The sequence below is a fragment of the Mandrillus leucophaeus genome, unplaced genomic scaffold, assembly GCF_000951045.1.
Source record: "Mandrillus leucophaeus isolate KB7577 unplaced genomic scaffold, Mleu.le_1.0 Scaffold11, whole genome shotgun sequence".
NCBI classification, from domain to species: Eukaryota; Metazoa; Chordata; class Mammalia; order Primates; family Cercopithecidae; genus Mandrillus; species Mandrillus leucophaeus.
The window spans coordinates 3,977,191-3,989,449 of NW_012099209.1; the positions used below are offsets into that span (position 1 = coordinate 3,977,191).

The 12,259-nt window shown below is 53.1% G+C and overlaps 1 protein-coding gene across 1 annotated transcript in view; it reads left to right on the plus strand.

Moving 5' to 3' along the window:
- Positions 1 to 3,113: 3,113 nt before the first annotated feature.
- GATAD2A (GATA zinc finger domain containing 2A) overlaps positions 3,114 to 12,259 on the plus strand; it is a 53,585-nt gene continuing 44,439 nt past the window's right edge. The window contains exons 1-2 of the mRNA XM_011991306.1: positions 3,114 to 3,227; positions 11,621 to 11,895. Coding sequence (XP_011846696.1) covers positions 11,627 to 11,895 — 269 coding nt within the window. The 5' untranslated portion in view covers positions 3,114 to 3,227; positions 11,621 to 11,626. The remainder of the gene's footprint in view (positions 3,228 to 11,620; positions 11,896 to 12,259) is intronic.

Below are 12,259 nucleotides of genomic sequence, written 5' to 3' on the forward strand. Positions count from 1 at the left end.
TTTTTTTTGAGACAGTCTTGCTCTGTCACCCAGGCTGGAATGCAGTGGCACGATCTTGGCTCACTGCAAGCACCGCCTCCCAGGTTCATGCCATTCTCCTGGCTCAGCCTCCCAAGTAGCTGGGACTACAGGTGCCTGCCACCACCACACCCGGCTAATTCTTTGTGTTTTGTTTAGTAGAGATGGGGTTTCACCATGTTAGCCAGGATGGTCTTGATCTCCTGACCTTGTAATCCTCTCGCCTTGGCCTCTCAAAGTGCTGGGATTACAGGCATGAGCCACCACGCCCGGCCTATGTTTTGTTTTTGTGTTTGTTTTTTGTTTTTGTTTTGCTTTTGAGACAGAGTTTCGTTCTTGTTGCCCAGGCTGGAGTGCAGTGGTGCAATCTCGGCTCACCGCAACTTCCACCTCCTGGGTTAAGCGATTCTCCTGCCTCAGCCCCTGGAGTAGCTGGGAGTACAGGTATGCACCACCACACCCGGCTAACTTTGTATTTTTAGTAGAGATGGGGTTTCTCCATGTTGGTCAGGCTGGTCTTGAACTCCCAACCTCAGGTGATCCACCCACCTCAGCCTCCCAAAGTGCTGGGATTACAGGCATGAGCCACTGCACCCAGCTTAAAACATTTTTATCAGGAGGCCAGGTGCAGTGGCTTACGCCTGTAATCCCAGCACTTTGGGAGGCTGAGGTGGGTGGATCACCTGAGCTCAGGAGTGTGAGACTAGCCTGGGCAACATGGTAAAATCCCATCTGTTCCAAAAATACAGAAAATTAGCTGGGCGTGTTGGCACCCACCAGTGGTCCCAGCTAGGGGAAGATCGCTTGAACCTGGGAGGTGGAGGTTGCAGTGAGCTGAGATCAAGACATTGCCCCCATCCTGGGTGAGAGTGAGACCTTGTCTCAAAAAATAAAGAAAAAAGAAAAAACATTTATTGGAGATGAAGTCTCCCTTTGTTGCCCAGGCTTATCTTGAATTCCTAGGCTCTAGTGATCCTCCCTCCTCGGCCTCCCAAAGAGTTGGGATTATAGGTGTGAGCCACTGCACCTGCCCCCCCACCCTCTTAGAGTTCTGGTTTTGAAACCTACTTTTGTCTGTAGTCCATTCTGCTCTAAGGCTGATTTTGGAAAAGTAGATTTGTTCCAACACGATTGATGTGTTAAGAGGACCGTTGAGGTGTAACACAAATGTTGGCAATGGTTGCGTCTGGTTTTGTTCAGATTCTTCTAAACACTAGGCTAGGGATTGGAAAACTGCGGCCCACCAAGTGGTGGCCTGTTTTGGTAAATAAAGTTTAATTCACAGACACGCCCATTCAGGTATGTACAGTTAGGCCTCCATATCCTTGTGTTTTGCGTCTTTGAGTTCTATCAACTGTGGATTGAAAATATTTGGGGTAAGCAGGCATGGTGGTATGTGCTTGTAATTGTAGCTACTTGGGAGGCTGAGGCAGGGGGATCTCTTGAGTCCAGGAGCTTGAGACCAGCCTGGGCAACACAGTGGGACCCCATCTCTTAAAGAAATTATTTTTGGGGGCCGGGCATGGTAACTCACAACTGTAATCCTAGCACTTTGGGAGGCCGAGGCGGGTGGATTGCCTGGGTTCAGGAGTTTGAGACCAGCCTGGGCAACACAGTGAAACCCCGTCTCTACTAAAATACAAAATATTAGCCAGGCATGGTGGCGTGTGCCTGTAGTCCCAGCTACTCAGGAGGCTGAGGCAGGAGAATTGCTTGAACCCGGGAGACGGAGGTTGCAGTGAGCCGAGATCACGCCACTCCACTCCAGCCTGGGTGACAGAGCAAGACTCTGGCTCTTAAAAAAAAAATTTTTTTGGAAGAAAAAAAATGGAAAAAACAGTACAACATAAAATAATACAAATAAAACTATAGTATAACAGCTGTTTACATAGCATTTACATTTTATGGAGTATTATAAGTAATCTAGAGGTGACTTACTAAAGCATATGGAAGGATGTACATAGGTTGTATGCTAATACTACACCATTGTATATCTGGGATTGAGCATCTGGGAATTTTGGCATCCAAGGGGTTCCTGGAAATAATCCTCCAAGGGTCTCGAGGGAGAGCCGTCCTGTCAGAACCACAGAGCTGAGGACTCCTGACAGAGACTAAATGGCCCGCAGAGCCAAAATTATTTACTGTGTAGCATTTTAAGAAAACGTTTGCCAACTCTTGCATTAGGTGAATCTAGAAAACTGTTCCCAGTTTAATAGAGCACCTGTGAGTACATGAAATAAAACTGCCCACACCTCAGACATGCACCAAGCCCCCGCGAGGTCCCCACACTTTGCAGGCCACACCCCATCCCTTTCTGGAGTCAGACAGCCTCCCTCCAGCAGAAATGGCAACCCACCCATGCCCACAGCAAGCAGCAAGTCTTCCCCGAGGTGAGGGTCAGACATGCAACGTTTGTGTATTTCTCAGCCACTGAGCGTGTATGCAGCTATGCTGCCCGTATGTCCACATGTGTCATTGCTTGGGCTCCTATTGTATGTCATAGGTGAAGTTTTGAAGTACTGTGTCCCTAACCCCCTTATGTCCATAAGCCCTGTGTTTTTATCACATGGGTTTGCATGCTGCAGTGGTTTTTAGGAGTGCTGCCTCTGTTGTGCTACAGCAAAACTTAACCATACTTTGAAGGTAAAGGCAAACACCAGAAGGTTCGCTGTCATTCATGACAATAAAGTCGTAATCACTTAATATCTCATCTGGACCCCTTGGTGTGAGAGGGCAAGGTCAAGCCCAGATTGCCACAGGTGCAGTGTTCCCCTTGTCCTTTGGAGTCTTCAGGTCTGACTTTGAGTCGTTGATGGGGCCTTCTGATGGCTGACCAGATACTTTCGTGCCTCGGTTTCCCCACCTGCAAAAAGGCGGCTGATGAGAGTATTTACCTTACAGGTGGTTGTGGGGTAAATGCTCAATCATTGTTAGGTGTTTTGCCTTTAAAAATTAGAAGATCCCCATGCTTCTTTTAATTACAAAGGAGCAATAGATTTGGATCAGACCCTGAGGATCCTCGTGCTGAAAGTGAGTTTGAAGTGTCCGATCCAGTCCCCCAAATCAGAGCACTCCTATCTGTGATACCTCTGTTCACGCACCCAGTATATACAGCACACCTACTCTGTGACTGACACTCTTCCAGAAGTGGGGCCACCCCAGGGACATGGACAAGATGTTGTACCTGCTGTCACAGAGTCTGTTATCTGGTGAGTGTTTGGGATATTCTGAGGGCTCATACCTTCTGGCTGCAGGTTCTTCCCAGGGGCCTCCCATTGCCCCAGGCAGGGCAAGTCTAGATTCAGTCTTGCCTGGAGACATCTGAGAATGGCTGTTCCATCCTCCTCCTCACATGTATGCAGCTCTCCTTTGAGCCCCACCTGTGCCTTTCACTCCAGGTGAATGCAGTTTAAACATGATTAACAAGGGCAGGCGCGGTGACTCACGCCTGTAATCCCAGCACTTTGGGAGGCTGAGACGGGCGGATCACGAGGTCAGGAGATCGAGATCATCCTGGCTAACATGGTGAAACCCTGTCTCTACTAAAAAATACAAAAAATTAGCCAGGCGTGGTGGCGGGCATCTGCAGTCCCAGCTGCTGGGAGGCTGAGGCAGAAGAATGGCATGAACCCGGGAGGCGGAGCTTGCAGTGAGCCGAGATGATGCCACTGCACTCCAGCCTAGGCGACAGAGCTAGACTCCTTGTCAAAAAAATAAAAGATAAGAATAACAAAAGGCCCTTTGTAGCATACCGTGGAAGACTCATCAGAGTGGCCACCTAGACAGAGGTGTGGTGGCCTGAGTTCAGACCTAGCCTGGACCTTCACCCAGCCAGACTTCAGTTGCCTGTACCTTGTGGGGTGACACATGCCTGTCTCCATCTCATGCAGGCTCTCAGTGAGAAGCACTTGGCTCCAGCCAGCGTGCACCTCCCCACTGCTGGTCTTGTCCTAGGACCACAGCAGGGAGACGATCTCTCAGTCTGGGGTCTTTGAAGGCTCAGGGGGCTCCTAGCCAGCTGGCTGGGCTGGGATCCATCCTGATAACATGTGAGAGAGAAGATGCCTATCTCTGGTGTGTCTTTATTTTCAGGCCACCAAGGGTTATGAACCCAGCTTCAACCAGTGAGTAGTAGTAGACATCTGTTCTCCTTTTGAGAAAGCCTTTAGTTCAGGACTCACCACGGCTTTCTGTTTCTTGCCTTGAGACCCTCCTGGCTCAGCTGCTTGGCGCATGCGGTTCCCCTGCCTGGAACGTCTCACCTGATTCCTTTTCCTGCGCTGGCCTCAGTCTGGGAGACGCCATCTCAGTCCCCATGTCTTGGAGTTTTTAATGAAAGCACTTTACTTGTTTGCTCCTCTTTGCCCTGTAGGGCAACCCCGGGAATCACATGCTTCATGAGGCTAATTTACAGAAACGTAGGCGTAACTCAGCAGTGCATACCAAGCCTATACTCTTTGCTCTACACTGAAAGTGAAGATGAATGGGGGAAGAAAGTTTATTCTATTAAAGAGCTCAACATTGAGTTGCGGGGAGAGAATGAAACTCCTGAGTGGCACGGAGATTGTTGCCAGGGCCCTCATCATAGTCCTGGTGAGGTACGCTGTGGCCTGGTGGTCACTGTGGTAGCCACTCAGGGAGGCTTGTGGCCCATGTAGAAGGCGAGCTGTGGGGGTGAGCTGAGGGGTTTAGGTTGCCTGTTTAGATTTTGAGAGTCTCTAGCACGTGGCACAGAAGATAGATGATTTAAGCTGTGTGAACATCTTCAATAAACACTGTGGAAGAAGGGGCAGTGGTACCCTCTCCCGGCCCACTGAAGCTTCTGTGTCCATCTTGTGTCCTTGGTCCTGTGTGTTGGAGTGTTGGAGGAGCTGGCCTCCTCCGCCGTCTCTCCAGAGCTTCTCACCCTGGGGAGCCTCCTTCCTCCTCGCCTGGATGCGGTACTGTCTTTCTTTGTTAGTTTCTTTCTGTCCTTTTTTCTTTAAGAAACAAGGCGTCACTATGTTGCCCAGGCTGGACTCATACACCTAGGCTCAAGTGATGCTCCTGCCTTGGTCTCCTGAGCAGCTGGGACTACAGGCATGTGCCACTGTGCCTGGCTTCACACTCGTGCTTTTGATTCTTATCCTTAGCAGGTGGGGCTGTTGTTTTATCTGGTTTTCTTTTTTAATCCTTGCTTTCTTTGAGTACAGGACTGATTCATAGTCACTGTTAACAGAAAGAATTCAAGCAATACAGAAATGTTTACTATAGTAAGTGAAAGTTTCTTAATAATCTACTCTTCAGAGATTACTACTACTGATTTTGGTCCAGTTCCTTTCAGTTTTGATCTTAGTGAAGTTGCTTTCATTTTTTCCCCTGTATACACCTTTTTTAAAAAAAACCATGCAGATGGTACTATGCTATTCTGCAACTTTTCTCTCACAGTTCTTTCCATTTTTCTTCACATAGTATTGGCTGTGAAGTAGGGATGGGGAAACTGAGACTCAGACCTTGTTTCTTAAAGAGAAAAGTTTGGGTTGACTTTAGAATTTGAGAGTCTCTAGCATGTGGCACAGAAGGTAGGTGATTTAAGCTGCGTGGACATCTTCGATAAATACTGTGGAAGAAGGGGCAGTGGCGTCCTCTCTCGGCCCACTGAAGCTTCTGTGTCCATCTTGTGTCCTTGATCCTGTGATTGATTGACAGGCCTCTCCCCTGGTCCCTGGCCAGCCAGCGGGTGTGTGATGGAGCTGAGACCAAGTCTTTGTTCCCTGCTGTGTCTAGTTGTAGAAGCTGACTGCTTGGAACACCTGTCTCCCAAGTTAAGTTGTATCTTTTGTACTTGGTCTTAACAAAGTTTGATGTTGAGAAGTCCAGTGCTGCTGTTTCTGGTGTGTCTTCCTTCCGGAATGAGTCCCAGTCACTGTTACTCAGAGATGTGCGTCAGGAAGTGGCTCGGGCCACAGTTCTGAGCAGATGGAGGTGTCTGTTCTGCATAGGAAGATGTATGCTTGTCAGGCAGGCGCTGCCAATGCCAAAACTTGGCCCACCTATTCTCTCCTTACCTCCTCCACAAATCCTTCTGGGCCACAACGAGGTACCTTGGTTTGACTCTTAGGAAGTGGGGGAACCACTGAAGGGGGTGCAGATCCAGGATGTGGCTTTGGGAGCTTCATCAGGCTATGTTGCCGGGAGGAGAGTAGACAGGGGTTCTGGGTGCAGAGGGCCACCTGTGCTGTGCATCTATCTCTGTGAAGGGCAGGGCCACAGGGGCGCTCTGGAGGTGGGCACCTGGGCGCAGGCTTGCTGCAGCTGCGTGCCTGTAGGGCCCTTGTATCTTGAGTGTTGGGCGCAGCTCACAGCTAGCGAGGATAGCACCTCGACCCTGTCGTCGTCGTCTGACTCAGCACTGGTTGCTTCATGGGCCCTTCTTCCTTCCTGATAGAAGGTGCCCCAAGGTGCCCTGTGCCTCCTGAGGACAATGGCTGCCCCCAGGTTCAGGGCTCTGCTCCTCAACATCTCCATGGGACTCATCATGGGCCTTGCACTCAGCACATCCAAATTGTAGCCCAACCTTCTTTCCTCAAATCTGCTCCTCCCCATCTCAGATAAAGCCAGCCCCACTGGTCCAGTTGCTCAGGCAAAAACAAGTGAAAGAAAGCAACCCCCTCTGGAGTGCCCGTGTCTCCTGGAACTCTGCTCTGTCCCTTTCCCCAGTGTAGCTGTACCATAGGAACCGCTCCCCTGCCCCGTGGTCCTCCAGCCAGGTGATCCTTTAGAGCAAGCCAGATTCCTCCCCTCCCGTCTGGGCCAGTGCTTCCCCCAGTTCACGTCTCAGCTTAGGCCCTGTCTCCTTCAGGGCTGACTTCCGGAGCCGCCCGTTTTGCCCAGCCCCCGTCCCTCTGCGTGCTCTGACTGCCCCGTGCTCTGCCTTGTGTCCCCACAGCACCGTCACCAACACCCTCTGTCATTTCGCTCCTTTTCCAGCATGGGGGGCGGATGGTGTTCCCTCTGTCTTGTTCATCACTGAGTCCCCAGCCTGCAGTGGAGGCTTGGTGAGCTGCTGTCGGGTGAGGAGGCAGGAAGATGCCTTAAATCCACTGTTCAGAGCATCAGCCCTGCCGCTCCCGCCAGTGCTTTAACCCACTTACTGCGAAGCCTCACTTTCTTCCTGTCTGAAATAAGAGTGTTACTATGGGTATGTTAGTGATGGGTGCCATAGATGGCATTTTTATGGTAGAGTTAGTATTAGCAGTGCGACCTCAGGGGTTTGGCTTTATGATTTGTGTCTATGTACTGAATTTTTCTTTTAATTATCAAGAGATGCTTACTGGCCTGGTGTGCCAGAAGTGTGCTGGGTGCCTTCTCGTTGTCCCCCGAGTCCTTTTTAAGAGTTCCGGTTCCTCCCACAGCATCAGTCAGCCTTTTGGAATGGTTCTAGAACATGTTTTCTGCCTGAGGCTCTCAGGCCAGTTGGATGGTGGCATTTTACGAAAATAAAGCAGCATTTGTATCTGCCCTAAAGCCCATGGAGGTGCTCCCTGTCAGAGCTGCGCTGTGTCTGTGTGGGGTCTCTAGTGTGGCTGAAACCTGCCCTTTTGGCCCCTAGTTGAGGGGGAGCTGGGCTATGCCCCCACCACCTGCCAGCCCAGTGTGTGGGGATGAGGAGACTGATACCCACTCAGCCTTGCTGGTGCTGCTCATCTGTGCTGGCCTGCAGCCCGGCCTGGGGTGTTTGGAGAGAATGAGGCGGAGGGTGAGGCTGACTTTCAACCTTGTGTCTCAGGCAGCCCTGGCAGCCTCAGTGCTCTCCTCTCTCTTTTTTCTTTTTTTTGAGACGGAGTCTCGCTCTGTCGCCCGGGCTGGAGTGCAGTGGCCGGATCTCAGCTCACTGCAAGCTCCGCCTCCCGGGTTCATGCCATTCTCCTGCCTCAGCCTCCCGAGTAGCTGGGACTACAGGCGCCCGCCACCTCGCCGGGGTAATTTTTTTGTATTGTATAGTAGAGACGGGGTTTCACCATGTTAGCCAGGATGGTCTGGATCTCCTGACCTCGTGATCCGCCCGTCTCGGCCTCCCAAAGTGCTGGGATTGCAGGCTTGAGCCACCGCGCCCGGCCGTGCTCTCCTCTTTCAAATGGGCACACTGCTGTTGGGATCCATCTGTGTGGGCAGTAGCCGGCGGAGGATCTCGGCCTCCAGGACGGGGATGCTCTCTGTGCACTGGTGGCTCCCGCACAGGCCTGCCCTGGAACTTCTGCCACCGGAGCTGCCTTCCCCTCACTCTCCCCTCTCACTGGGAATTTTGAAATGAATCCTCATTTGCCAGTCAGGGTGACCTAGCCTCTTCACCTACTTTTAGGAAGTGTTCTAATGCACCCCCCACTGCTGCTCTTTGCAGGAGTCATCTGTCGCGCTTTCTTCTTCCTGACAACTTTGCTCCTGGGTCTGTGTGGTGGCTGCCAGCCCTGTTGTACTGGGGGCACTGGTCTCACTTGCTTCGAGGAGGGAGGAGCCACTCCTTACCGGCACCTGCCCTCCCCAGGAGCAAGTGTCCTGTGGTGGCCGAGGATTGGCCAGTAGCAGGTTCTGCATCATTGGTCTTGGCAGTGGAGGAGCCTCCTGCCAAAGGAGCCCCCTGTACTCGCGGGGCTGGCCCCGCCCCCTCCAGCTGTGCCTGTCCTTCCTGAGGTGGGGGAGGGGTGCCGCAGGGCCCAGCCCCGCAGTGGCCTGCCTCTGGGAGGCACAGGCACAGGGCAGGCGGGCACTGTGAGGCCAGCCGTCAGTGCTGGGCCTGGGATTGGCAGAGTTCCAGGCCTTAGGCTTCATAGTGAGCGGCTGTGCACCCTGAGTACACACCGGCCAGCCCTATGCTGAGGACTCTGACCCACTATCACAATGGGGGGCCCAAGAGGAGAAGTCTCTGGGACTGGAGGGAGCAGCCCTGCTGGGCATCTGAGGCCCTGCTCCGCCCTGCATCTCTCAGAACCTTTGGGTGGCCTCTGGTCCTATGCCAGTGACCACAAAGTGAGGCTCTACAGGCACAGCCCCCCTGATATGGCTGTCAGTTCCACCTTGTCCATGTGGGCCGGAGCAGCCGTGAGAACTCATTCAGGGTCTTGAGTTCAGATGGGCTTCATGGAACTGAGCCCAGGGCTTACAGGGCAGGAGGCTGTGCTGGGAGGGGCCCCGCCTGGCTGGAACAGGGGCAGAGTGGGGAGCATGTGGGTTTCTTTGAGTCACAGGGAAGGGTGCTATGTCCTGGAGGTGGAAGTGCATTCTGTCTGTCCACCTGGGGACGTCATCCCCAACAGTAGTTATCAGGCCAGACTGGGAAGCTTCACCTATAGGGTGGGGGCCCTACTTGTCCGAGGTCCTGATCTCCCCTCAGTCTCTCACCTAGACAGGCTCCTCCCTGCCCTGGGCCTGGAAGTGCACATACCTGCTGTCTAAGGCAGTGCTTGAAGGAGAAATGTCCCACCCCTCCCACAGTGAGGAAAATGAAAGGAGAAGAGGGGACCTACACTCTGAGGGCAGTGACTTATCTGCGGTCTCACAGGGGGTGGGACAGGCAACCTGTTAATGAGTGAGCAGTTCAGATGGGGTTTGTGGGCAAGGCACATCGGAGGAAGGAAGGACAGAGACCATAGAACTTGAGAGAGAGGGACACCGTAGCATTCCTCACCTCCCCCAGAGAAGTGAGGCCTTGACCTCCACATTCAACCATAGTCTGCCTGGGCTCCATTCCATGGAGGAGCTGAGGGGCAGCTGAGCAGGAGCAGGGGCGGGGGTGTACAGGCTGGCTGGCGGGGAGCAGCGGAGGCTGCACAGTTGGTGTGGGGTAGGTGGTAGGTGTAGGCTGGGATGCCGGAGGTGCTGGAGACAGGTGGGGGCGAGTCTGAAAGCCTGTGCCCTTGAGATTTCGGATCTCCCTGCCTCAGCCTGGTCATGTTAGGGGTCAACCATGGCACCTGGGTGGTGGTGAGAGAGAGACGGGGTAGGGAGGGAGCACAGAGCTGCTCTGGGCTTGTGCAAAGCACACTAGTGGTTTCCTGGCCTTGAGGAGACCCCAGTGTTTTGAGCCGGTGCCCGGGTGCCCTGGCTGGACCACACTGGCATGACACACGTGTAGATGGCCTGCTTTCCCTCTGGCTCCAGGAGCATGAAGCAGCTGTCTCTTTCCTTTCAGTCTGAGTGCATAAGGGGGCACATTTGGGCAGGGCCTTGTGCTATTGCTCATTTGTGAAATCGGCTCCTTTAAGGAAGCTGCAGATGAGTCAGCTCTGGAGCATGTCCCATGGATGGTGACAGGACCCCTGTGTTGCCTTGTGCTGTCCCCAGCCTCCAGACTGGGTCTGCCTGGCTCTACCTGGGAAGGCCTCCCCAGGGTGTTTGTCAGTGAGGAAACAAAGACTCTGGCAAGATGAGTGCCCTGCCTGTGAGGACACAGATAGGACCAGAGGGCTTCAGCATGAAGCATGCCACAGGTGTGAATCAGGGCTCTCTGTGGGGTCCAAGTGGGCGCCAACCATCCCATGGAAAACTGACACTTCGGGAATTCTACTAGAGCTCAGCTGCTAAATTTCTCTTTTGTTCCCTGGTAAACATTGGGATGCTTTTTTAAGAACCTGACTCTCCCTGTCTCAATTCCTGTGACCTGTCCTGTTGGGGCGTCGAGGCCAGGGATTGGAGCGGCCCCTTTAAGAGTGCCAGTGTCCCAGCCCCTGCTATGGAATGCCAGCCGCCTCCCTGCAGACAGACATCGCTGTGCTGTCGTCCTGTCTCCGTGAGGGTTAACAACACTTCAGCCTGTTGTCTGGAACCGGCTCAGACTGGTTTTCTGGAAAGTGCTTTGTCTCTCCTACTGAATCCTGGGAAGGGTCATGTGGAGCCCCAGTGATGTCATGGGATCAAAAACTGACTCAGCTGTTTTTTTCTTCTTTTTCTTTCTTCTTTAAATCAAGATATGTGTGTGCTGCAGGTACAGGGCGGTGGCGTGTTGATGGGCCAGGCCTCACCCTACTCAAAGTGTACCTTGCCGGCAACCAAAGGGTTAAATGTGACCCCTAGTCCCCACTCCCCAGAGGTGAGCAGGGAGTGAGGAGACCTCCCTTCACTGAAGGGGAGAAGCTGGGGTTAACTCGAGTCACCACAGTGTAGGGCGAGACCCAGGCCCTGACCCTGTTCCTGGAACAGTGCAGTCACTGCCCTCCTGGATTCCAGACATTGCAGGTGCTCGAAATCCCAAAGGCAGGTAGTTCAGATCTAGATCAACTTTTCCTCTGTTTGCTGTTGAGCCTTTCCTTGCTGATAAGCAGCTGCCTTCCACTGCTCCCGTCCAGCTCCCTGCTGCCTCTCGCCCCCAACCGGGCAGGGTGTAGCTTGGCTCTACCAGTGTTCAGCCACACGGTGGAGGCTGGGGACACCCCCATCCTGCCTCGCCTTCCTCAAGGCAGTGATGAAATGTCCTGGGGATGCTTTTCTGGGCCCTGCGTTTGTTGTACATTCTTTTACCATCCTCCCATAGGGAGGAAAACACTGAAAGCAACACTGAAAAGTTTCCAAGAAGGTGGCACCTTCGTTGCACCCAGTTAAAATGTTGTGTCTTCTCCTCCCTCACAAGTTCAGAATGACCGAAGAAGCATGCCGAACACGGAGTCAGAAACGAGCGCTTGAACGGGACCCAACAGAGGACGATGTGGAGAGCAAGAAAATAAAAATGGAGAGAGGATTGTTGGCTTCAGATTTAAACACTGACGGAGACATGAGGGTGACACCTGAGCCGGGAGCGGGTCCAGCCCAAGGATTGCTGAGGGCAACAGAGGTCACGGCTGTGGCAATGGGCAGAGGCGAAGGGCTGGTGGGTGATGGACCCGTGGACATGCGCACCTCACACAGGTGAGTGGGAGGAGCCAGCGGGAGGGGCTGGAACCTGGAGACAGGCCCAGTGTGCCCAGATTGGGGCAGCCACACTCCAGGCCTCTTGGTAATAGCTTGGCGGGGTTGTGGAGATGGCTGTAGGCTCAGCTCGGGCATCACCCCCCCGGCAGCTGTGCTGTTGTGGCCATTCCAGGGCCCCAGGTCCCAGCTGCAAGTAACACAGGGTGTGGGTCTCACAGGAGGAGGAGTGGCACATTCCATCAGCTCCCCTGCCATCAGTAGGCCTTTGCCACCCATGCGCCTGCTGTCTGTCTAACTCGGTGCTTTTGATTTGTAGGGACACTTGAGGTTTTCATTTGGTTATGCTTCCCTGCTTTTCAGA